General features: G+C 36.1%; 1 protein-coding gene across 1 annotated transcript; it reads right to left on the bottom strand.

Moving 5' to 3' along the window:
• Nucleotides 1-2,519: 2,519 nt before the first annotated feature.
• Nucleotides 2,520-27,519, bottom strand: LOC134528305 (histone acetyltransferase KAT8-like). Its single transcript, XM_063361817.1, has 8 exons — nt 27,291-27,519; nt 22,774-22,885; nt 22,529-22,673; nt 17,210-17,428; nt 10,062-10,292; nt 7,208-7,452; nt 6,107-6,339; nt 2,520-2,698 (listed from the first exon to the last, which is right to left on the bottom strand). The coding sequence occupies exons 1-7, from the start codon at nt 27,484-27,486 to the stop codon at nt 6,120-6,122; spliced, it is 1,368 nt and encodes a 455-aa protein (XP_063217887.1). The 5' UTR covers nt 27,487-27,519; the 3' UTR covers nt 2,520-2,698; nt 6,107-6,119.
• Between the last annotated feature and the right edge of the window lie 63 nt (nt 27,520-27,582).

Below are 27,582 nucleotides of genomic sequence, written 5' to 3'. Positions count from 1 at the left end.
AAAATTGAGGGAAAAAAAAATTAGGTAAACCAATAAATTTTACACCTGGTACACATCCTACAACCTGAAGGTAGTTGGTGACAACAATCCACCAGAGAGATTTGAACTGAACATCTGCTACGCCGACCTCTGAATAGCAGACAAATAGCTAACAGATAATTATTGAAGTGCTCAGAGGTTTTTTTAGTTCTCATTTACGTGTGATCATAGCGAAAAACCTTTAAGGTTCTATTCCCCCTCTTAATTTTGAAGACATTCATAAAACCAAGATGTTTCATAAGAAAGTCAAAAACTGTTTTCCTAAAAGGAAACATGTTTTCAGTGAAATGTGTTTCAAAGATAAAAAAGTAACTGTTTTCTAAAATATAAAAAAAAAAAAATATACTGTAACACATTTTGATTTATAGTTTTGAACATATAACTTACTCCACTGAAGGTTCACGTGTACACAGCACTATCTCATGTCATTACCCATGTCGGTTTAAAGTTAAATATTATGTAACTTGTTAGCAAAATTATGCTGGGATTTATCCTTTCATGTAACTACAAAATAGCATATCTGGCTGGTGGACAGTTGAATATGACAAATCAAGTTTTGTAAAACACATTTTGTAGCTATCCAGTAAATAAAATGTATTCAAATCTCTGTTCAGTGGTGGTACAAAAAATACCTAGTAGTATTCTTGCAAAGACTGAAAAATTTCAAAAATTCTGCTTGACAGTTAACTCAATTTGAACAAAAAAAATATACTACATATTATGTGTTTTTCTTGCTGGCTTTCAAAAAAACAATGTCTCAAAATAAAAATGTTCCATAAGAACTGAACTAAAAAGGTTTCACAAGTACTGCTCTGTACTGTACTTACTAAAATACATTCCTCATATAAATGTGAAAAGTGTTGTTGGCTTGAGCTTCTTTCACACAGCAACAAAGCAACAAATCAACATGATTTTTTTGTATAGTAATAGTTTATGGGCCGGAGAGACATAGGCTACTCTTTATCCCGGAAAAAATGCACGGATACTGTGGGATAGATCTTGAGAGTAATTCTGTAACTACCTTTTCATGTCAAGATGGCCGAATCAGTGCAATACAAACAGTGAGTTTTTTTTCTACGTCTGCCTCACGGTCATACACATAGTGAGGTCTTTCAACACCTTGGCGAGATCTGTCCGCTTAGTGAAGCTCGCGGCGGCTAGCGAACTAACGGCGTTAACAATAGTTTAATTTTTAATTTTCTCAACAGATAGTGTTGCTTTTAAATTAAAAACATGCTATCGCTTGGTGCATCCGTCACATCTTGCCTAGGGGTTACCTGTCTTCACACAACTTTGAGTTGAAGGTTGGCATACCGGGTTTGCTGCTGCATAACCTTGATCCACTGAGATTACACACAATGGTACCAGGCTGTGCGTAACAGAGCTGGGGAGAAACATACTCTCACCAGAGTAGCTAAAGAAGTGTGCTTGTTTAGAAAAAAAGCCAGCCATATGAATAAATATATGCTGCACTGGCACTATTGATGAACATGAATTTACTTTTTAGGTAAAAAAAACTAGGGCTGTACCAATTCATATGTTCGTCCATTTGAATCAGATGACAACAGCATTCATTGTCTGTAAGTGATGAGTCTCTGTGAAACACGGGCAATCAATTTCTTGACAATTATTGGAACTACAATTCGGTATAAAATGTGAAATAAAACCATTTTCAGCTTTCATTAATATGCTAATAATGGTAAGATAAATAGTATTGAAACGGGAGAACTTAAATTAAATTTTTATTTTCGCAATACTGTTTTTTTTAGAGGATCTATATAATTTAACTTGCTGCTTGATGATGGAATAAATAATCTGTTGCCTTCTAACAGCGATCAGTATTTTGATTCTGAAGCTCCCATGTAAAAACATGTGAAAAGTTAGCAACAATTATTATAAAGCCTTGCATTCGATAACACCCTAAGCCATTCAGGCTCCACAGTAAGAAAGTAGCACGCTGGTTCAACCAGTCTAAGTTAAAGAGACTCTCTCACCAGCTTACCAATCCAAACAACTTCTGATAAAAAGTTAAGCATTAAGTTTTAACTAAACAAGCAAAGTAAACTTTTTTCAGCAGTGCAATTGAGAACTAAAAGATCCACTCATGGCAAAAAATTTCATTTTTAATTCCAATGGAATAATACTATTTTTGTTGTGCATATACTCAAAGACAAGCAAGTATATACACATTAATGGTAAATATTGGTAAATTCATCCTGCCCTAGTTCACTACAAATGGCAAACATTCAACATTTTTTACATACCAAAAGAGAATGTTGCAGAACCTACTCAAACTTTTCAACTGCAAAAATTATTAATAATTATGACAGACAGCAGCAAAACCTTTTATTCAAATGGATTGATGTGTCTAGTTTTAAATTGCTAAAACTAAATACTGTAAATACCAGGTTTTAAATAAGTACAAATGAAAATGAACATCCTTAAAACTTACAATAGAGTAAAAGAACTGAAAGACAAAATAACTAGGAACTTATAATTAAACTAAAACTTGACATACTGAAGTAACATGAATGTAGAGATTTATGAACTCACAAAAATACACTTTACAAAGGGCATCCTTCTCCTTAAAATGATGAGGAAAACTTCTTTAATTACAAAATTAGTAATTAGTATCTCAATATGATGAATAATGAAAAACCTGAAACATTGAACAAATGACATTACTTGATATAATTAGTAAAACGAAACAAAAAAATACACATAAATGTAGGTGGGCGAGTGAAAATTTTTGAGTCGAGTTGAGTAGAGTTCAATATTTGTACCAAAGAGTGTAATTTTGTAAAATTAACCATACTTATTGAAAACAGCTGAAATTGCAGGAAAATGTAAGTACACAGTGAGAATGTAGATACAAGATTTCACTGTAAGGAGATTGCAAACTAATGGTGCATGAATGTATGCTTTTTGCATAAGTGAAATATGTACTGAGTTTCAAACAAATATTTTATAGCCTCGTCTGGTCAAGTGAACTAGACTTCTGAGCACGTCGATCTGACTCTACTTGCTCAACTCAGCTCAAATTTTTTGAGTTTCAGACCATGTCTAATGAAAAACAATTAGAACATTATTCAAAGCAAACATTATAAGCCTATTCTCATTTGTAAAGTTGTTGGGGAATAAAAAAATCAATGATCAACATACACATAAATACATCAGATTCTTAGAAACCCTGTACACAAGATCTATCAAATATTGGAGATCAAGGGAACCTTCCTTCTTAAACCAGGGCACTTAGCCACTTAATAGAAGGGGGGAAAAAAAAAACATGATTTCTTGTCCTAGTTGACATTATCCAAGGGTAAATTTTATTGTGCCCAAGCTTTGACGTATCCTGTGCACAGTGTAGAAGGTGCTGCTCAGTCAGAGGAAAAGAGTGGGGAGCGAGCAACACAAAACCCAAGAAAGAAATGTGCAAATGGCAAAGTTTTACCGAGGCAACGAACAATAAATATCATTACTAACAACTGTATTAACCTGAATATAGATCGACCTAGACATCAGGCCAAAACCTACTTCTGAATGTCCCCTCCACAGAAAAATTATTATTACTTTTTTTTACATCAGAAACCCTTTCACCAACTGGTTTTCATCCATTTGCTCATTTTCCTAGATTCTCGTAGAACCAATATTGGCGTGCTGCTGCACAGTTGTTCGTCGGTTTCGCATAGTGTACAATTTTGAGGTTGTACTTACTATCGAAGAGTTACCTTCTTGTTTTGGAATGTGAGATGCAGATGTACCATGTTTTTAGACACAACCACAAAAAAATAGGTAGATAATTGAAGTGTTTCATTTAAAAAGGAAAATATTTTGAAGCTTAAAAAAAAAAAACATACCAACATAAGAAATAAAATTTTCTAGGATGCGCTCCCTAGTCAACTTAAAGATAAATCCTTTGCTTCACTTGTTTTTCCCCCCAGACTTTTGGCAAATAAAATAATGTAACACACTCTGATTCAGGTACCATATTTTTTCTATGTACAGTAGAACCCCGATTTAACGAAGTGCTATGGTTACCGAAAATGTTTACTCTAAATCGATGTTTCGTTAAATCCGATTTACCGATTTTCAATGACCCCCGCACTCATAATCGGGTCCCTACGTTTCCATATCGTAGACAGGGTCGACGCTGATATCTTGTGCTGCCGTGCTATCTCAGACTTCGTCAACTTTCCATCTTCATCGTTTTTGATCTCGCTCGTACGGCCCCCGGTTCGTACGTACACCTCGGTCGTACATACAGATTTTCAGAAACCGTGAAAAATGAGGCATAAAATAAAAAAAGGTTTAAAAATATGTAAAGTGTAAGAACTACGTTAAAGTTTATTAAAATACAGTCGCAACCTGCAGCGTTTATAACAAATACGAGCTACATACACATTGCGTCACAGTAAAAAATTAAAAAAAAAAAAAAAAAAAAAATGGCCGCAAATTGATGGAAATTTACCGTTAATAGCACGCAGTACGTGGAGAAAGGTCATTGTACTCGGTCAGCTGCTGTTACGGCGCGGCGTAGCTGCCGGCTGACTCTTTGTTCGCTGAGCTGCGCAGCACTTATAAAAAACGTATTCCAAAAATTAAACACCGCGCACAAAGCTCTTACTGAGAATAATAGAGCTGTAGCAAACCGTATGTATTCGGTACTGAGTAACGGTTGCGCCATCTAGTAACGAGTATCGAAACGTTACACACGGCTGCATCTCGTTACTCGCATTATTCGTATGTTTTACGCATGCGCACACATATTCGATGAATTTGCGTTACAAAGAACGACGTTTGTTTGTTTATTAAGTAAAGTATAATTTGGAAATTCGTCGTCAAAATTTTTTACTGTTTGAGATTGGAACAGAAACAACGTAAGAAAGTATTGTTTACAAATTAGAAATATGTATGTTTTTGTTTTTTATTATCGCATATTTTCACGTTTTTTTGTTCTTTTCTTAAAGAGATAATATAAAAAAGCCGCTCTAATGAGATTTAATTGTTTCTTGGTTAACAAAAACGGTTAATCATCAAATATTGTTAATTGTTTATATTCTATTTATTATTATTTACGCGACGTCATACTGTACGCGTACGCAATACGACTCGATTCGTTGCTGCAACATAACATAGCATGTTATGCGGTAACAGAAGTAATGAGTAACGTAACGTGATACGATAGTAACGAGTACTAATTGTTATAGTAACGAATACATACGGGTACACTTTTTTTCGTTACTTTTACACCTCTAGAGAATAATGATAATGGCGTATTGGTGTGACGTGGTCACAAGTTGAAAAAACCTGGAGGATGGGTAAGGGAATATTTGGAAACGTGTGATTATTGGCTAGCACTGTTACAATGCGGGCGTGTTTGGAAGATAACGTGGTGAGTCAAGCCAGGGATAGAGGAGGGGGAGGGGGATGCGGACAAAGAAACCCTTCTTGACATGTGTCGCGGACAGTCTATCTATCCAGGCGCGCGCAATGGCACGCACCTAAGCAATTCCGTTACAGCGCCCGGAGTTTTTAAGCAATTTGAACAATTTTTTTTTAATTTTTTCGTATTTGGACAGATGATGCAAAGGCACATATAAATATATAGTACCTGAATTCTATTACTGACACCACAGAGTGTATTTTTTCAATAAGATTCCATTACAATTTACTTTAATTTTTTGGAAATCTATATTATTATTTTAATAAATTGGTGTTTTTTGATGGTTCCTGAAAACCTTTACGTTAAATCGCTGTTTTTGTTAAATCCGTGTTCGCAAAATCGGGGTTCTACTGTAAGTTCATGAAACCAAATATGTTCAAATTGATTTGTGTTTGTTGACGGATAAAAATACATGCATATATGTAAATTGATTTTAATGCTGTTTTATGGATGGTTTCGTATATTTACCCAATTTTGCATTTTTTTTATATTAAAGTCTACTTGGATTTTTCTTGGTGTGCTATTTCAAGCCGACCTGTGTTTCGTCAGCCGTTTTCATGAATAACAACCTCGGGCTCTATTTGGGTTTATATGGTATATGTGAATAATTACAAACACAATTACCTATACAAGGTTATTACTTCTTCCCAGCTTTGGCTTGGACTTTCTTCGGAGGGCACCACCGAAGACACGACGTGTCCACAATCAGCCTTGGCCTTTTGAACTGCGAGGACTTTATGTGCTCCTCCACCAGCTTGGGCGTGACGCAGATGACGTGCTGACCTTTCCAGTACTTCACCATGTTCATGGACTGCAGGGTGGAAATTATGTCCGTCTGCGCGATGCTCGTCACTTCACTGCCACGGGAACATTTCACATTCACATTAGTACCACATTTGTACCACCAAGTTTCAATAATCAACTTTTACCAACTGATCAGGGTATTAAGTCTATTGAAAAAGACACTAATTAAATTTAATTGTTTTTTTAAGCGATTTATAAAAATAAAATGTGGTTTATAATTTGAAACATTAGTATTGACTGAAAGTTTAAATCCCTTAACTAATCAGCACACTTAAAAATGATTTATAGCTAATTTTTTTAAAAATGACACATGAGATAATAAAATTAAATTATTTCAAGGTTCCCACATAAATTAAATTGCATCACACAACACGTTTTTGGTCAAAATATGTAACTTGTAGTTTAATTTGAAGTTCTCAGGTACAGAAAATTATAATGCCCTCTCTCTCTATATGTAAACTGTTCATTATTATGAATTAGTATATATTCAATTGTAATTACATTTGTAAAATAACAATAAGATTTGAATCAGAATGAATTTAATAAGCATTTTCTTAAAATTAAATAAGTAAACACGCAAAACATAAAATGGTTACAGAACAACTAAGTGAAAAACATTTTCCGTCTTATTATTACAATTCTGTCATCATAATGTATACTTTATAGTACTACGAATACCTCAGAATAGACATTTTGAAGGAAACAATACTAACACACATTCACAACATTAAAATTACACAAAGTAATGTACTTATTTATCTCTGAAAGTGTTCAATTTCTGAGTTTTTTAAAAAAAATATTTAATGAAGTTTGCAGTATTACAACTAAAAAGTATGGAATCTGATGGAATTAGAATCAAATTCAAAAATGAAAATGTAAACGTGACCCTCGCCCCGGAAGGCCGGGGGAACGAGGCGCTACCAGAGGTCCTTGATGGAGAGAGTGCCCCTGAAGTCGCGCAGGATCTCCAGCAGCACCCAGGACCAGTACGAGCGGTAGCTCAGCTTGCCCAGGTCGGACAGGGGCTTCTCGGGGCTGCCGACGGCGGCCTCCATCTTGGACAGCTCGTAGCTGAACGCGATCAGCAGCTTCCCGTAGCCCTGCCTCTGGTAGGGCGGCAGCGTCAGGATGCAAGCCACGTTGTTGCCGTCGGGCGACTCCTTCTCCTGCAACTCCCCGGCACTTCAGTGGACAAACACCGACAGGTGAGTAATAGCACAGAAGTAATAAAATATATGATGAATGAATTAAGGCTTAAGGGCCCCGCCCACCTGGGCCTCAAGAACACGCTGAGGGTGGATGAGTAGTTATGTTTGCGTTATTTTGTTTCCAAACTGTGGTTTTAGACAAGTGCAAAAGGGCTAAAACGAGTTTTTAGGCATGAAACATCAAGTATAGATTCTTTAAAGCACTTAAGGGACTTGGCATTACACCTTTAAATTAATTTCTCTGCTATATGTTGAGGGCGTACGGTGTTATGGAGAAATTATCGGTACTAAATAGTGGGCGCCACCACGTGAGTGGGCACGTGGACCCGGCTGGAGACCCTAACCCAGGGCGTTACGTGGCCCGTGTGTGGCGAGATACTTGGCCCTCCTGATATTAAATGCGCTGCTCTCGACCCTACCTAAGCCCGCTCTCAGCGTCGGGCACGCTTCTAATCCGCAGTGGGTTCTCAGGGCGTCCCACACGCCGCCGACCAGGTTGGGGTCCCACATGGTCCCCCGAACACAAAGACACGTAACACAGTTAATTGGTTTATTTTACTCAAAATTTATTTCCGTACACGTTCCTTCACTGGTATAACTGAGAAAACGCCCGAGGCACGAATCGGCTTAGGTGAAGAGGCGAACCACGCACGTGGCCGCCCCAAGTCGTTACGTATTACAATGATGATACCAAAAACTCCGAGGAGTTAATATTAAATATTTATACAGTCTCTCCGACCGAGAGAGGCCCCGAGGATGAAAGAAAGAGATTCAAATAAATTAAACTATGGAATTATTACTCAGTGATTCAACGGTGATGTCCTCGGGGTGTCGACAGAGACGTCCGCTCTCGGCCGGCTGTAGAAGGAGACTGGGATGAGCTCATGGTTTGCAGGTGGCAACATGGCGCCCTTCGCGCCGAACACAATTACCGTTACAACATTCTGCGATTCCGTGCCCCGGCGAAAGTTAAGTAAATAATAGATTACATTAATAAATATATAAAAATTACTGGCAATTTAAAATACATTAATGTTTACGTAGTTATTGAGAATTATTATAAAACATTTCTACCCTCGTCCAAGTCCGTGCCTATTCGGGTACGCCCGGGCAACGTCTATAGTTTTATAATTAATGTAATATTTAAATTGAAGAAACACATGATTAAACTGCAACAAGACACTGGGGCAAAAGAATGAAAGAAAAAGGGTTACAATATTAATTAGCATACTTAGGGGTGCGGCGCACTGCATCTAAGCGCCCTCTTGCTGTAGTTCGTGGCGCGCAGTTTGAATCGCACACGGCTACGTACGTTACGACACAAATGCCGGGTAGGGAAGGTGTTGGGAAAGGGAACGGAGGATGATCAGGCTCGTGGGGCGAAGCCCCGGCTGACGTCAATGTTATAGTTACTACTCAAATCTCATAGGTTCCCATGCACACCCTTGTGCTTGCTTAGAGGCGATACCGCACTAGAAACAACAGCGAGCGTCGTACTTATCATCCCGTCTCACTAACACAAAAGTAACCCTGACTAGGCTGGCACCACAATATGTCATCAACGTTGGGGGCATCAGAGATGGTGTGATGAGAATGGAGCATTGTTGCTCAAGGCAACATTAACTACGTTTCCCGAATGCATATCAGGGTCGACCCCATGGGTAACCCGTATCACCTTCATGGAAGGTGAGTGAGCTGACGAAACAGTCCCAGTGACCCCGGTAAAGGCCTCTTGCTCAGAGGTGATGTGCAATTGTTCTAATCCACAAGTCAATACATATAAAGTAAACACACTTTGTTACTAAATGAAGCTGCTGGTATCCTGAAAAGTTTACAACAACTGTGCATCAAAGGAACTGACATCTGAATGTGTTTTCCAAACACTTTTTCTTTGAATTGTCTTACAGCAAGGCTCTCTTTTTTTCTCTTAAAATTAAAACAAAATTGTCCTAGACAGTATATTTAGACTAGTGGTACAGAGTGTTTACGAATACCTGGTAAAACAATTTCAGGACCATTAAAAAACCTTAATTACAACTTTTTTTTATCCCAGATAGGATAATCTTTATACTAAATAATACACAATAGATATACTATTTGCAGACACATGCTGATTTTTACATTAGAAACCTAAAAACTTTTCACATTATTTTCAAATGATTTAAGTGAACATTCTATGAATATTTATAATTAATCTGCACTAAAAACCGAGGTGAGGCATCAAAAAACAAAATGCTGATTAGCAAAACATTTTTGAATTAAATTTTTGTGGCTAGGAGCACATTAGACTCTTAAATTTGGGACATTTTAGTGTCCAGTTTCTTTACTTTTTTGTAACTCTCTTTACTTCCGTGACCTTAATACATCCTGTGATTAACATGCAATTGTGCTATTAATCCTAAAAACTTTTCAAGTAAAAGTATTTTAGTATTAAAGGATATTCAAACTCCTTGGTGTTCTGATTTCTACAATCAAGGTGGGTTGAATGTATGCATGTGGTTTTATCAAATATTTAAAAAAAACTATGTAGTATGCTTTACCTATTGGATGGAAAACTGTGTACTTACCTTTGAAAAGTAGCCCACAAGGTGAGCACCATGTTTGTCAACTTCGCACAAGATGTAGAAAAGGAATGGTTCAACGTCAAAGTAAAGTGTTTTGTGGTCCAGGAACAGTTTTGCAAGCAGGCACAGGTTCTGGGTGTACACTTTATGGTCTTTGCCATCAACTTCCCAGATTGACAGCGTGCCTTTGCGGTAAATTTCCTTGCCGCGGGGCTGCCGCCATGTACACTCACTCTGCAATGTCACAAGAGACTGTTTCAGGGCAAGTTGAATGTTAATCAGACTCTTAATACAATATGTAAAAGTCTGTGATTGTATAAGATACCACATGCATGTTCAAAATGAAAAGGGAAATAAGACTATAAATAGAGTCCCGATTATATGGTGAATCGCGATAAAACGAAATAACATCGAAAAACACATTAACGTGCGACAAAACACCGAAAAACATGTCAACACACGACAAAACATGAAAATAGGCAACTTTCAGTAGCTATTATTATTTATTTAACATAAACTTCTGGTTTTCGTAGCATCATTATGGCTGGAATCAACTCGGCATGTTTTGAATTCCATTCTAGACCACTATAAAATGAAATACAGGTTATATGTACAATGTCCTGCTTTGTTTTGATTCTTCACTTTATAGAGTCCATAGATACATACAATGCAAAGACGTGAAACCTAGATTAGGCGGAAAAAATCTCGGAGCATGTTCCAATAAGGATGCTAGTACTTTGCGACACTGAAACAGTACTCTAGCGTCTAGCCATAGAGTTTTCACACATTTTAAAATACATCTTTTTGAGATGCTGTTTTTGTATTGAGTATTGTTGTATATTGCTGTTTCTTGTAAGTTATAAAATGCTGGTTTTATTTGGTTTTGTAAATAAACGATGGTTTTTAACTTTTACTAAAAATAAAACCGATAACACCGAAATCTCATATTTTTAAAACGAAATTGATCAAAAAATAACACCATAAAATCGGGACTCTATCTATAAAGTTTAAAATACTATTGATGGTTACAATTATTTACAAATCTCAGACTCATATACCAAAAATCATAATTTGTAATACAGAAAGGAAAATAATTGAAGAAAATTTCTTCAAACAGCTATTACCAGAATGAACTGTATTTAAAACTTATAATCTGCACATATTTTACTCTTATAACTTCCAGTTAACAGATTCGTATTATGCAAGTAAATTCTATGCTGAAAAAGCATTCAAAACTATAATTATTGGTTCATGAGCACGTGTTAAAAGTGAACTACTACTTCAATAATGCCAATGCAGTGCCTCAAAAGAAGAAAAAATTTCCCTCTGGAATTGAAGTGGTATAAACAGGATGAAACAATTCAAACGACCAAACAAGTTGAAAAAATCTATGCAATTTATGGTCTAAATTGCTTCCCAAGGCTGGGAAGCAATTTAGACCATAAATTGCATAGATGTTTTGAAGTTGGAACTGAACAACAATTTGATATTGCAAATAAGAGAGTAAATATTTAAGCATACTGAGCATCTGGAATCTGTTTAATTGAATGAAGTTCTACTGCCACCGCAAATTTTGTTGCTGTGGTAAAAGTTGACGCCAATTATTTAAATGAAATACCTAATTTTGCGACAACACAAAATTCTATCTCAAGTAATTTCACTATTATTTACAATATAAATGTTGCTCTGCCCCTACTTAAAAGGCAAATACCAGCCTTGGGGAGTACTTTAGACCATAAGACATAAGTAGATGTTTTTAACTTATTTGGTAGTGATTGACCCGCAGCTGAATGCACACTCATGAGATATATCCATTCATTAATATTAATGAAAAGTATAAAAACATAGTTTAACCTAGGTCTATTTTTGACATTTACTCTCCCAAAATTAACGTGATTTACACAAAAATAACACAAAAAAAGTATTGACATTAAATTAATTTTACTTTGATATGCATTTAATGGTGTTATTTTTGCTAAAATGTATTTTTGGAAAATATTGAGCCTTTCAGGGTACACCACAGTATATCAGTATCTTTTTATGCACATTGCGAATTGAATTTATAATTTGTAATTCTGATAACGTCGCTGTCTACTACTGTCTTTTGTGTGGTAAATGAAGGGTTTGTGCTGTGAAATGCAATTATTTTTATATATATTTTATATAGGCTATTTTTTTAATGATAAATATTATCATATTTTTATATTATTTATTTGCTGGTTATCTGGTGAACTTTTATCAGTCCTGCGTAGCGGAGGATGGATAGTAAATATAATACGTGGATTTTGTAAATCCTGGCCGATGAGTACAAACTTATAAACTGTGGTGTAAATTTATTTTGCGCGCTAGAGATTTTTGAGGCACAAATGAATTTTTTTGAGGTTTGGTTCACTAAACCATTATTCTTATTTATTACCATGTGTTAGATATTATTCCTATTTGTTGTTTTTGGTTAATGTTGAATGTCACAGATAGTCGATTCTATTATGTTGCCTTTTTGAAACTTAGTACTGTGTTATGTAAATAGTAATTTATTATAAAATTTGATTTAAAATTACCAGCTGAGATTAGTAAATCTATTTATAATTTATTTATTTATTTTTATTTATTTATTTAAATTTTTTGTTACATGCGCACCAACAGTCCAGGGACTTTAGTGGTGGGCACGACGTATACAAAATATACACAAATACATAAAGAAACAAGAAACAAAGGACAAGACATCCATACACACAGACAACACAAGGACAAATACAAATATAATACTTAAAATAATAATTAGTACAAAGTGGTAAGATAGTAAGCAGCAAGACATAAAATTTAATAGAGTACAATAATGTAAACGTGAAAGAGAAAAAATACTGACTATAATTAGTATGAGGATATAAATTACATTAAATACTTTAACATAGCTCTGTACACAATTAATTTGACTTGGTGTTGTGTCTATTATAGTTTTTAACGAGTCTATAAATAAGATCATTCTTGTTATAAATAGTACATAAACTAGAAAAGAGGCGAGAATTGAATTGGGGGATTCTCAATCCGGTGTTCTCAAGAATATAGCTACATTTAATTTTATAGTTATAAATGTTATGTACAAAAAGATAGTCCAAATGGGCTCTACGGTCTGCTAGAGGAATAAGTTTGGGATGCGGAAAACCTCTATGAATTATTAGTTGAGACAATTTGTTTTGTAAATTTTCTAGTTTCTCAATATCAGTCGACCCAATGTCATTCCAGATAGTTGAACAGTATTCTAATTTAGATCGAATTAATGCCAAGTAAAGAGAAATAATTGAATCAGAATTGGTAGCATAATGAGTGATATATTTTATAATAGCAAATGTTCTTTTTGAAATGGAGTTTAAGTAGTCGATTTGTTTATGAAAAAATAATTTTGAATCTAGAAAGACACCAAGGTCTTTTATAATGAAAGTTTTTGAGATTGGGTTACTATTCAGAATGTAATTATAAACTATAGGGTTATATTTCCTAGTAAAGGATATTACCTTAGTTTTACTATCGTTAAGATTGACCAAGTTTAGAAGACACCAATTATTGATTTCATTAATGTCCCTTTGTAGAAGAGCGCAATCATTGACTGTCGATATTATTTTAGAGATTTTCAGATCGTCAGCAAAGAGTACACCAGTTGAGTAATTAAGGACCATGGTAATGTCATTTATAAATATATTGAAGAGGAGAGGTGAGAGAGTGGCACCTTGTGGTACTCCAGAACTAGCATGGTGTAAAGAGGATTTATGGTTATTGACAGATACAAAGAAATATCTATTATTGAGATAGCTAGAAAACCAGTTCAAGTAGTTAGTACAAAAACCAAAGTCTGATAGATTTTTAAAAGTAGCGAATGGTTTACTGTATCGAATGCTTTGGCTAGATCAAAATAACAGGCATCTGCCTGACCTCTGTTAGTAACTACATTATGGATTGGGTTAAGAAAAGTAATTAGGTTAGTAGTGGTGGACATTCCAGATCTGAAACCGTGCTGAGTGGCTGATAATTTATTTTGAAGTTGAAAATTTAAAACTTTGTGTATAATTTTTTCAAATATTTTTGCGAAGCCATTAAGTAAAGATATTGGTCTGTAGTTTGACACAATCAATTTAGAGCCATGTTTGTGTATCGGAATGACCTTTGCTATTTTCCATTTGTCAGGGAAAACTTGAGAATGCAAACTGGTGTTAAAGATATGATAAAGAAGAGGAACTAATAAGTACGAACAGCCTTTTAAGATAAAATTAGGGATGCCATCTGGGCCGGTGGATTTGGATGACTTGAGAGCCTTGATGCCCCATAGAATAAGGGATTCGGAAATGTAGCACATAGGAATAGAATCCGAGGACATGTTTGAAGACGTCACATTATTGGTTAAAGTCTTGTAGACACTGGAAAAATATTGTGCAAAAACATTAGATAAAACATTTGGATCATCACAAATATCATCATTGATTTTTAAAGAATATTGTTCATAGTAACCATCTTTCATTAATTTAACATACTTCCAGAATTTCTTTGGATTGTTCTTGATGTTGTTATTAGTAGAGCGGATCCAATTAATTTTATCACGTTTTATATAAGATTTTGCCATTTTGCGAAAATGTGAAAACTGTAAATAATAATAAGGATTGTTGGATCGTTTATAAAGTTTGTGAAAATGTTTTTTTGATTTTAATGCTTGAATTAAGTCATTAGAAAACCATAATGGATATTTGGGTAATTTTTTAGAAATTAGTGGTATAAATATGTTCATATTGTCAGTTATACAATTTGTTAAAACATCCACCTGATGATTAACATTGGTTGATTCATAGAAATGAGACCAGTCGTAATTTTTTATGGAGTTATAAAGACCTAAAAAATTACCATCCTTGTAATTTCTGTAGGGAGGATAAACACTTCTTGTGCTAGAATAAATTTCAATGTTAATGTTTAGAGCTGGATGATACAGATCTTCTTTGGTAAGTATTTCAGAGGCTTGCGTTACTGTACACTGAGGTAGATTTGTTAAGCATAAATCGAGAAGATTTTTGCAAGGTTGGGTGTGATTATATTGGGTCAGACCCAATGTAGACACAAAATTGAGAAGGTAATTGGCTTTGGATTTGACATGTGAATGAGTAATGTTTGAAGAGTGCCGAGTGAGCCAATCAATACCTGGAACATTAAAATCACCAAGAATTAAAATATCTTCTTGAGTAGTAGATAGTTTTTCTTCCAAGTGTTCAAGGTACTCGAGATATTTGTTCGGCGAGATGTCCGGGGCTAGGTAGATAGTTCCGATGATAAAAGTTGTTGCATGAGACGTTTTTACCTTGATCCAGATAGCTTCAATACCGGGAAAGTCGTACATGTAAACAGGTAGCACTGATAAAAATTTGGTTTTGTTAAAGGCTGAAAGTACACCACCCCCTCTATTTTTCAGTGTAAGTTGAGGATTTCTATCATTTCTAAAAACTATATACTGGTCTGTGAAATATTGTAATTTTGTTTTGTATATTAATTCTGTGGAGATCAAGGGAATTGTTTTAAGGGTGCACCCAGGGGAGGGACAAGAGGTCTGTTTATGAGTGAAGTCACTGATGGGTATGGTTTTGTTTTTTTGTAGCTAATACATGTGAATGCAGTGGAGCCGCCTAGACACTCTCAGAGTTTAATGCCCTTGGCCCCTTTTTTTTTGGTTGTTAATGCTTTTATTATGCGTGCATATTGTTGGTTTTTCCCTTTTTAATTTTTTCTATCTAATTGTTTGGTATTGTAATTTGTTGTGGAAGTGGAAGTTGTTGACATTGATTTTTATTTGGCCAATTACAACTAGCATCACACTCTATTCCTTTTCTTTCTTACAATGCCACCTCCCTTAACCTTTTTATTTTTGATAAGCTCTGGGGGTGTTTCAATTTTTAACTTGAATCGAAACTGCAGATTTAATTTTCCTATTGTAACAAACATGGTGACAAAAATCTGAAAAAGAGTTTAAAATTTCTGATCGTCTACTTTATTCAAGTTATTTGCATGAGACAGTGAAGAGCAACAATAGCTCAAAATTTATTTAAAAAATTAAGGAAACTCAATTTTTTTAAGATGCTGAAGGATCTCCATACCTAATTTCACTGCGTTTTCTTTGTCACCACTCACCACCTCCGGCTAGCTCAAAATTAGGTGATGAGTGGAACATACAGGTTAGTAGCAGGTCACGAAAAATTTATACTCAATGTTTGATGTATTACCTGCTTTTTTTATTCATGTAAGAATCACACTATATTCAGAACAGAACAAAAAGAAAAAAATTAAACTGTATATTCAGAAAGGAGAAAAACGCGGAGCTATCGCCCGCCCAAACAATGACCGTCCGGCCCGGTGTTCGGACAATGACAGACTTTACAGCCTTCCTTCCCTTTGTGCGGGCAGTGTCCTGGGCTCGCTGACGTAATTTTCAGCCAATCACGGCGCATGGCAACAAAAACTTACACGAAATGCTTACTTCTGTTCCCACGACGCAGCAATTTTGTCTCTTTTCTCACACTCCCGCGACCGTGACTCACACGCCTAGCGTGTGAAACAAAGCCTCGGTCGTGGAAAAAACGAAGGAGAATTACATCAGCATGCCTTCCCACACAAAGAAGCCAGCAAAAAAATTACTTCAAAAATAAACTTCTGCATTTTAAAAATAAAAACAATAAACCTGGAGAATTTTGTTCACAATAACGTCTAAAAGGAAATTTTTTTTACATCTAACCTGAAATTTGATAAAAAAATTCATAAAAAATTATTATTACTGGATTGCATGGGGAAGACTGTAATCTGGATTGTTACATCTATTCCGCGCAATGTGAATGACAAACTCTTTTAATGTTACAGATGAAAATTATACTTTGTGGGCACAGAATTCTAGTCTTTTATGTGTTTAACATCTTATGATTATAATAGTTCTGATAATTTAACAGGTACAGCATTTGTGTTTCAAGTAATATCACATAAAAAAGTCACTAGGCCTACAAAAATGCTAATTTCAACAGGATGCATGTACGATATATTGAAAAAGAATTATGCGAGACTAAGTTTCAAAAAGGGGTTCTGATAATGTTTAGTTAATTTTAACCTAATCCAACTACGCTACCAACACTCACTTGGTGATATCTGTAGGTTTTTTCCAGGCGCATGTACTTCAAACAGTATTCACAGATCCAAAGTTTTGACTGCTTGCCATACTCTTCAGGGTAGGGACTGAAGTACCAAGTGTCAATCTCATAGCGACCTATTTGGATTTTGTCAATGTACTTCACCTTCGTTATGGCCTCATGTTCCTTCTCCAAAGCTGCTGTTGTTGGATCCATTTCTGCATAAGTCTGGAAATATTTGTACAATCGACATGCCACACAGCTGCAAGATGCTACAACACAGCAATAAATTTTACTTCGTACTTTTAACTTAGTCTAGGCTAAATATGAATAATGTCAGTAATTCACATTTAGTTCTAAAAATGTTAATACAAGAATGTACCTAAACTAAAAATACTAGAGCTGTACCTAATCACAAAATGTTTCTGATATGCCGGTACAACTTTACCCGATTCACAAATTCCAAACCAAAACGGGAGAAAACACATCTTGGTTAAAATATTTTTAAAAATGTACTAAATTACCAAAAATAACTCATACTAAAAAAAAGAACGCAATGCACATGTACCTAAATTAGTTTATGAACAGAACATAAACATTTTTTTTTTAACTAGTATTTTTAGCTTGTTTTCATTTGTTTGTTGACGACCCGTTAGGTGCTTATTGAAAGGTGAATTTACTAATGGACGGGGATTCCTCAGCGACACGGCCGAAACGTCAGACCAACCAGAGCCCCAGCCACTCGTTTAGGAACCAGAGGAAGCGGAAATTAGACCGGCATCACCAGATGAGCCGCTGTGGCCGCTACACTTCTCTCTGGCGGACTCTACGTTCAGTGACAGTGGAGGATCCGCCGGAGGACGAGACGGCGCAGAGGGAGGAGGTAGATCCTGCGTTGGAGACACCGATCCCGGCACCGCGATACCAACTGCGAACCCGCGTGACCGCGCGAGAACCCAACTGCTGTGCGATACGGACGTTGGAAGACAGCGCGCACACCAGGAGCGACCATGCCCACCGGGCACGAAAGGAAACGTCGGCATGACAGGCTACTCGAGGGGGGGGGGGGGGGGGGGAATTGTCGTCAGCCGGGGCTTCGCCCCACAAGCCTGATCATCCCCGTTCCCTTTCCCACCACCTTTCCTACCCGGCATTTGTATCGTGACGTACGTAGCCGTGTGAGATTCAAACTGCACGCCACGAACTACAGAAAGAGGGCGCTTAGCTGCAGTGCGCCACACCCCTAATATGTCTTAATAATTATTGTAATCCTTTTCTTTTCGCCCCAAAATAGTGTCATGACGGCTATGTATGTGAGTGTCTTTTGTTTAATTAAATTATTATGTTTTGTAATAAAATACGTGCAAGCACGGACAAGGACGCTCCCTAGCGGGCGGCGGAGGAACTAGCACGTAACTTGATTTAAACTGTTTTCTATCATATAAGTAATTATTACAGACGGTCTGGGTAGGGATGTGATGTGCTAATTTTTGTAGAGTTTATGTTATTTTCAATAATAACCCGGGGCACGCAATAGCTAAGTTGTTAACGGTAATTGTGTTCGGCGCGAAGGGCGCCATGTTGCCTTCCGCAAGCCCTGATCTCTTCCCAGTCTCCTCCTACAGCCGGCCGAGAGCGGACCTCTCTGCAGACACCCCGAGGACATCACCGTTGTTTCACCGAGAAGTAGTTCTGTTAAGTAATTTATTCAAATCGTTTTCATTTTATCCTCGGGGCCTCTCTCGGTCGGAGAGACTGCTTCATTAGTAATTATTTACTCTCCGGAGTTTTCGGTCATCTGTGTGATAAGTAACGGCTTGAGGCGACCACGTGTGTGGTTCGCCTTCTCACCTAATTCGATTCGTGCCTCGGGCGTTTTATAACAGTATCAAGGAAGGATTGGGTAAGGGCATGTAACGTGAGTAATAAAGACCAACTTAATTGAGTCACTTGTCTTTGTGTTCGGGGGGCCACATGGGTCCTTAACCTGGTCAGCGGCGTGTGGGACATCCTGAGAGCCCACTGCGGTAATTAGAAGCGTGCCCGACGCTGAGAGCGGGCTTAGTTAGGGACAGGTGTTGCGTTAAAAATCAGGAGGGCTAATATCTCGCCGCACACGGGCCACGTAACGCCCTGAGTTAGAGTTTCAAGTCGGGTCCACGTGCCCACTCACGTGGTGGCGCCCATTATTTTCCACCAGTATTCAAACCTTAACACCGGTACCCCTCAATACTCTGTAAATTATTTGAACAGTTATTACTTACATGCAGGACGACCCATTGAGAAGCTAATATAAAATTTACGCTCATCATGAGAATAGGTATCAGCCTCAAATGTACATACGGTTTACGGGGATAAAAATACTTGGAGTAACTCAGGGATAGGGTGGATGAAGCTCTGGTGTTATGGACCCCTGGTGTTGTTCTTTTCCATATCAGGATAAATGTCAACTCTGGTGTATAAAAAAATATCTACAACTATGACTATGTAGAATGTATGACTGGAATGATGCTATCCTCCATTAGGTTGGGCTACAAATTGTTATAAAAGGTTGGACTCACTCACGACGACATATGTAAAAACTGCTCTGCTTTGACTGGAGTCTTTAAACACACAATGGCGGACATTGAATGATGTGGATGTGCTATGGAAGCGACTAAGACTATTTAAGTCTGTGTACTGCTAGCAAAGCTACATAAACTTGCGGTCACTGCACAGCTTCCGTCCTCAGTGCGGTATCCCTGGATCAGAGGGAACGGCCCTAAACACTGGAGACATCTTGAATGTGCAGAACCCAGGACCAGAACCTTCCATTCTCTCTTTCTTGCCTAATGCTATTCATTACTTCCGCAGGACAATGAGCAACTAACTATGCTAGGAGGAATGATGGAAGAACCTACTTGACGAGCAGATAAAATAATAAAGACTGTGTTATAATGAGTGGCGAGGCGTGAGGTTTACATGAAGGAAAGCAACAACTCCGTTCACCCCAAAACAGGAGGGGGGGGGGGGGGTCCGGGGGCCCTCCCCCGGGAAAATATTGATTTCAAGGTACAAAAGAGTGCTATTTAAGTAGTTTTCTTAACTGAAAATTGACTATTCCACAGGTAGAAAAATTGACATTTTTTTAAAATTATAAACTATTTTTGAAAAATAATAATGTTTGGCATACATTATTCTGATAATAAAATACCTACTCTACATTATTTATATACTAAGTGGGAGTGTAGTATCATTGATATCTGGTAAAAAATATATAAACAGACAACACATGGCAAAGTAAGTACTTAAAATAAAGAGAAGAAGCTCATAAAAATGTACTAGAATAGTAAAAATTAAATGTTGGTATTTTTTGTACCAACACGAAAGAAACTATCTTCATACGTATTCAGAAACTCTGTTAACTGGTACGTGGTTATTCACAGTCACTCCAGCGAGATTGCAACTCTCGAGCTGGGATCCCGTATCTGCCACCCGCGGGACGCGGTCGGTAGCAGTTGGCACTGCTAGGCCGCCTCCCGTACGCCCACAAATCCCCCACGCACTGCCAGCCTTTGGTTACCCAATAGGGCGCAGGGAACTCCCAGCCAACAGCCCGCAAGAGAGATGCGCGCGCCCCGAGAGACGACCGCCGACTGAAACGCCACCTCGCCACCTGCCCTGCCGAACTGTAGCGGACATAGCCGAAGCAGTCGGCGGAAGAATTCCACCGTCTGCTTCGGCCATGTTCGCTTGAGTTCGGCAAGAAAGCGCTACCTTCGTAGCTTCTTCCACGTGTTTTTACAGCCAATCCCCTCCTCGAACCTTTGTACCATGCCACCCCCCTTCCGAAAGGAAACTACTGCGGCAGCCTTCCTGCTGAAAGCGGTCCTACCAGCGCTTCTAAACCTAGCTACGCTTCTAAAACAGCATGTTTTGTGTGTCGACGAGTTCTTTTCTTATAGCGCACAGCGCACAGGGTCCCAAGAAGATAATGTAAAAAATACATACACCTAACTGCACGAGCCAAAGTAAAATACTATTCTGAATAAAATATTTATTAAAAAATACATTGTCTGCAAACTGCCTGGGCAAGCACTGCTTGCCTTGCTTGCCCTGACGAGACGCCACTGGTTATAATATAATGTGCACTGATTTAAAACATAGAAGGAAACAAAATATCAAATCTTTAATAGGACAAAATGAATCCCAATATAAATACCACATGAATTGCTATGAATTAACCTTAAGTCATCCCACATACGCAAAATCAATACTCAAACACAAGAAAAAGATAGTTTTACATATTTACAGATAAAATACACATATGGTGCTGAAACAAATAAGTTAAACATGTAAACATGTCCTAATGTTTACAGTAATTTACGTTATGTGAAGTCCCATATTTGTTGGTTATTATTTCTTTTATTCAATTTTAAAAAATTTACCTAAGTTAATTAAAAAATGTCTCTGTCATATATTACAAACATTTATTTGCAGTTCAAGCAATTGGTATTGTCCATTTTTGTAGTGGTAGACATGCTACAATTAAAGCAAGTTTTTGTTCTTATCAAACTTTACCCAAGTTTGAATATACAGTTGACACAAGTAGCTAAGAAATGATGTAATGATGTTAAAAGAATGTAGTAGTATGAAAAGTGAAAAGGGTACTGGTGGATTTTTAGAATATGACAGGTACTCTCATTTTACTATAATATAGCCCAAAATTAAGAAGTGTATCATGAATCGGCAGAAACATCAATTCAACTAAATATCTGCAGAATCGGCTTCTGCCAATTCATATCGGCACAGCTCTAAAAAATACCTACTTAATTCTGGAATATTAAGACAAATATCATGAACACCAGTATCCAAATGATAAAATAACTTATGTTTCCTGAAGTTTGCAACAATGAAAAAACTGTGCGTGAATATATTATCGTAAAAAAAAAACCCAGATATGTAACTACTATGTAACCAAAGTATCTCTAATAAGAGAGCTACCACAAATATAAATAAAGCATGTAACTATGAACTTTTTTTTGAGAAAAGTCGAAGTGTTACAATTGATTTAATGCATGACGTAAATTTTTTCCCCATAGGTTAATATATTAATCATTTAGTACCCTTTTTTATGATTTATAATTACAACCCACTCACTACAGAAGAATTTCTCCCCCCTCCAAAAAAAAATCAACCACGAAACTATGATGCTTCAGTAGTTAAAATATTAATCTAAAATAAAAATGACATAGTGCCCCGACAAAAATAAAATTTACAAACATTAAAAAAATTGTTTAAATAAAATAAAATTTTTAATGAAATCAACAGGCAATAATTTCTTCTTACCTTCTGAACATGATTAATTTCATCATGTCTGCGTTTTTGATTTCTTGTTATTTTTCTGTTCGATTTGTCAGTTGACTCACCAGACAAAGCTTTTTCTGTGCTGTTCCACTGCTGTTCTGACAAGTCAAACCGAGAACTCATAATCCTGGAAAAAGTTTGCACGGTTACAGACACCGAGAAAAAAAAAAAAATTTAAGTTGGAAAAGGATTTTTTTAAAAGGAAAAACATTAGTTCACTGTCTCACCTTTCACGCTGCACCCACTCATCCAGGCGCCTATTGAACCCCTCATAGTGGACGTAGTACTCATGGTGCCCGTCAGACTCAATAAACCTCGTCTGGATGACTTCGGCAGGATCTGAAAATTCACAATGACTTTCATTACTCTCGGAAGTTAACATGTGTAAAGTAGTGAAGCAGATCTACAATGTGCTGCCATCGTTTAACTTTAATTAAGGGCGCCACAGTGAAGGGTCTCCCACCCAAGAACCATTCGTTATTGGAAGTCTGTGTCATCAGTTTAATATTTCAATATAATTTGGATTTTGTAAATGTAAATGGTTTAGCAATAATATTAACTGTTCTCTTTTAATTAGGTTAATTCCTTAGAGAAAATAATTTTTGAGGTAATTTATTAACAAAGAACTGAGCTCAGTGGCGTCTCATAGTGCACAAGGCCATTCCCCCCCCCTTACCCTTCTGGGCCGCCAGCACCAAACTAAGGTTTCAGGCGAGCCTCGCACTGAAGAAAAGTTTCTTGAAACCCAAAACTTTAATTTCACGAAACCTTTCAAAGATAAAACCAGAATATAAGCACACTAAGTTTCACAAAACCAAAATTTCACATAATTACGCCACCAGAGTTTCATGTTATTTTTGACTATGGTTTCATTCTGCATAATTTCATTAGTTTTGAAAGGAAATTTCCAGTACCAATTGGAATCATTTACATTGTTTTCATGAATATTAATATACGTAATTGGTGTATTTAAATTTTTCTTCTTTATTTTATAATGATGTCGAAAGAGATTTTGATTTTAGAAAAGACTTTCGAATTTATCCTCATCTGTACTTAATTATTTTGCAACGACATAACTACTATTCTGTTTATCACAAATAAGTGGATGAACCCAGTAATATTTTCTTATTATAATTTGCAGCCACCACTACAGCATTAGAACTTCCTCTTCTTCATTGGACAATAGCGTTGAAACAAATTTTTTTGCTTAATCGGAGTGTGAGTTCTCTGCCAGAACCACAATGTGGGGTAGTGTACTTCAGAATGCAGTACCTCGGAATCGCCAGCAATAAATGACGAACTACTGGAGATGAATTTGCCACCGCTACATTTTCTCTTTTTCTGGAGTATTTTGAGTGCACTTAGCTTGTAACTTAACAGCAGTAAACCATCTATGGATGGTAAACAATTTGAAGATAGCCCATCCAGTGTTGTATGGCGATAAGACTTTTAGCAGTGGACTTAAGGGGATCTACTGAAGGTAATTAGTTTGTGTACTAAAAGAAACTTTAATGGATTAGTCATGTTTAGAATCAACTACTAGGGCAGAACTATGCAATGGCCATGCACAAAGAATTGTTGAGTCACACTTGACCATCTCACAACTCGCGAGTCACGGCTACGTTGCATAACGGACAATACGTTTACACAACATGCGTGTTCACAATCAATGACTATTTCCCTTCACAAATCCAGTGTTGGTATTTACGTTTCCTTAGTGAACAACTAGCTAATTAAGATTTGAAATAGTTATTCTTTAATAGTTGTTTACGTTTAGGGCATGGTTATGGTATGTTAATATGTGCTGTATTTAATATTTTGCAGGACTGAAACTTAATTATTGTCATTGGTTTGCCCTAATAACATGCTAACTTCAGTGCTGTTTCACATGCTGTACAAGGGTAACTTAAATTAAAAATATTAATGTGTGTTGAAGGCCATTTCCACAGAGTAACCTTCGGCAGAGCACGAGTCTTTGCGAGCATTTCTCTGCTGTTTATGAATCTAGTATGAGAAATAATGCCAACTCAAACTGGACTGTTTAAACAGTCAATTATCTTACGAAACAGTTTCATTTCAATTGCGGCACACAGGATGGTAATATTAATGGAAATATTTTGCCTGTGAACAATTTCATTTTCCGCTGGAATGCTTATGTAATTGTAACATATAAGGCAAATAAAAAAAAAAAAAAAAAAACTTGCAGTAGGTAGCAAATGGTAAATAATAATTTCAGAAATAAAATTTAAAAAGTATATTTTAATTGTTTTGTCTTGTATTCTTTGTTTTAATTATTTTTTAACGTAAAATTTGGTAGCACTGGATACTAATTTCTTTGACTGAAGTTTGGTAAACATTGATGATTCTTATAGAACATTTCCATGAGCATTTGAGGAAGTTACAGTTATGGTTTCTATGTTTCATCAAATTTTATCAATGGTAGCCGGCGTTGAATGAGCACCCAGAAACGTTCATTTTGTTTGTGAAGGCGGAATATGTAATGGGATGTTTAACGATTTTACAAATAACTGCATGAATTTGTGCGATATTGTATCTTTATATTATTTTACTGAATTCATTTGCATCACATATTTTTACAGACAAATGTACATAATTACGCAAGCCATTCTAAGTACTCATTATGACTACAAATAAGATTAGTTTTTGCGTGTGGTGCAGTTTTCATATTTTAAATTGCTGTCAGTGGGAAGCATAAGTATTTGCATGTCTTAAGTGATAATAACTTAAATGAAAGGTTTGTTAGATGAGCTGAAGGTAATTTTTTTGCATTGCGACTTTTCCGATAATAAAATAATAAATTTCGGAAAATACCTTTTTCGAACACTTGTGACGTTTTACTATTTACCCTGTAAACAGCTTTACTTAATTCCAACTGTTTTCTGAGAAATTACAGTTTGTAGGTTAACATTAGATAGCCTATGCAGTGAAGCGGCCATCACCATGTTGTGCTTTAATTGCATTGCTGATCCATACATAAGAAGGTGTATATTTTTTATTTGGATATTGTAACGCAAACAATGTGAATAATAACTTAAAAAAAAAAAACTCCTTACTGTGCATCTAAACCCAAGCATCAAACCAAGACAGAGATTTTATTTCGCACTATGGAGGCATGAAGCACTGACTTGTTACATGCAATAATACGTAATGTGACGTATAAAAGGAATTATTAAGTTTGATAACAATGTGCAACAATGGACAATATGTGTCATCCTCACGTGAATTACATCACATTGTTGAACGGAAAACAGCCATGTCTACGATTGCGATGTCAAATGTCCGAATATACTGTTTTTTAAAGTAGTTATCAGAGCGCAATAAATATAGAGCGCCAAAATAATTGTTTTTGTTAACTATTTTCATGCCTAGTATATGTGCACAGTTAAATTATAATATTTAAAGAACAACGTGGCAACAGCCACTTCACTGCATACGCATCCTCACGTGACCTACAAACGGTAATTTCTCAAAAACCAGTAAGAATTAAGAAAAGGTGTTTACATTGTAAAAACAGGAACATATTTAGTGTCCAAAATAGGTATCTTCCCAATTTTATTATTTTATTTATGGTAAAGCATTGACGCGAGAAAATTACCGAGCTACATTAAAACTACTATAAAATCAATATAAAAAAATTTATTTTTGAAAAATGTGTTCAGAATAATAGTACAGAGTGGGTTAGGCTAGGTAATTCAGAGAACTGCAGAACCATTAGAATATTTTAGCAAATTAGTTTTTGCATGGTGGCTAGGTTTATAAGCTTTAGTTACTGGCTAGGCCTTTCAAGGTCGGTAAAAATTTTGTATCACATATTCAAGTCTATCCCTTGATCCTAATGGCATGATCTTGAATACATTGATCCTGTGGTACATGATATTTGCTGTTTTAATTTATAACATCAAAAAAATCCTGGATACAACAAAAATGTGATGTAACAATGAATTATGATTGTATTGTAATATCAAATAAAAATTGGAAAATGAATTTTTTTAGATTTCTAACATTTTTTGTAATGTAATATTTTTTTATGTCCATTATCTTTCGACCTACTAAATTAAAACGCCAAGTATCATGTACCACAGGATCAATCATACACAGGATCATGCCATCAGGATCAAGGGATAAGCTTGGATACGTGATACGGAACAATTACCTCAAAGTATATGTGATCATAACTTAAATGAAAGAATGGTTAAGTTAGGTCAACTACATTACAATACTATGGAATCATTAACATGTTTTAATTGTTGCAAAATTGATATTTCTCGCTGGATTCTCTGAAATTGGGTAGTTAAGGATTCTCTGAAGTTGAGGAAAATGTGTGAATGGAAATATTAATGAGAGAAAATAAAATTAGTTTCCACGTAAAAAAAAAAGGCCCCTCAGGTAAAAAAGTGCTCAATGTAGACTATAAAAAATTGTAGGTTATTCTAATGTTTTATAAAATGCGGAACAGACTAATCGCAAACATACACGGTAAAAAATAATCACAATCATAGTGAACTCACGCTAAGATCCATCGGATCTCACCACGTAATGTTCAACAATAACAACAGTTTCTTCAACTGTCATTACTTTATTGACAAACCTTATATTTTCGTTTTTCACCTCAATATAATAAGAAATACTATTCCCAAAAGGTTAATGATTGTTGTCTGGTGGCAAAACTTGTGAATAATATGAAAATTTAAGAATACACGAACATGTAACAAATTCAACTCACGCCAAGAACCATCGGATCTTCTGACCAAGTAATGTTCACCAATATCAAGAGTTTCTTCGATTGATTCGTTATCATCATTGTCCCCTACTTTATTTTCGACCTTGATAATATTGTTGCTCTTTTCGTCTTTCATTTCACTAAAATGAACTGCCTTATTTACTACACTTTCATTTTCCTTCGGTTTAACTTCCGCCATTTCCAGTTTTGAGTTTTCCAATTCTTCCTCCAAAGAGTTCACAACCCATGGGGAGGAGAAACCAGCTTGGCAAATGCCTTAATATTGTGAAAGATT

The sequence above is a fragment of the Bacillus rossius genome, chromosome 1 (assembly GCF_032445375.1).
Source record: "Bacillus rossius redtenbacheri isolate Brsri chromosome 1, Brsri_v3, whole genome shotgun sequence".
In the NCBI taxonomy this organism is placed as follows: domain Eukaryota; kingdom Metazoa; phylum Arthropoda; class Insecta; order Phasmatodea; family Bacillidae; genus Bacillus; species Bacillus rossius.
Note: the sequence above shows the minus strand (reverse complement) of the source record. Positions and strands in the feature narration are given on the sequence as shown.

Excerpts from the sequence above, each read along its gene's own strand:
- LOC134528305 (XM_063361817.1), bottom strand. The coding sequence starts at position 27,486 with ATGGCGGAAGTTAAACCGAAGGAAAATGAAAGTGTAGTAAATAAGGCA. Across the intron at positions 22,674-22,773 it reads GAGTGGGTGCAGCGTGAAAG|GATTATGAGTTCTCGGTTTG; the intron begins GTGAGACAGTGA and ends AACTTTTTCCAG. Across the intron at positions 7,453-10,061 it reads TTGTGGGCTACTTTTCAAAG|GAGAAGGAGTCGCCCGACGG; the intron begins GTAAGTACACAG and ends GGGGAGTTGCAG.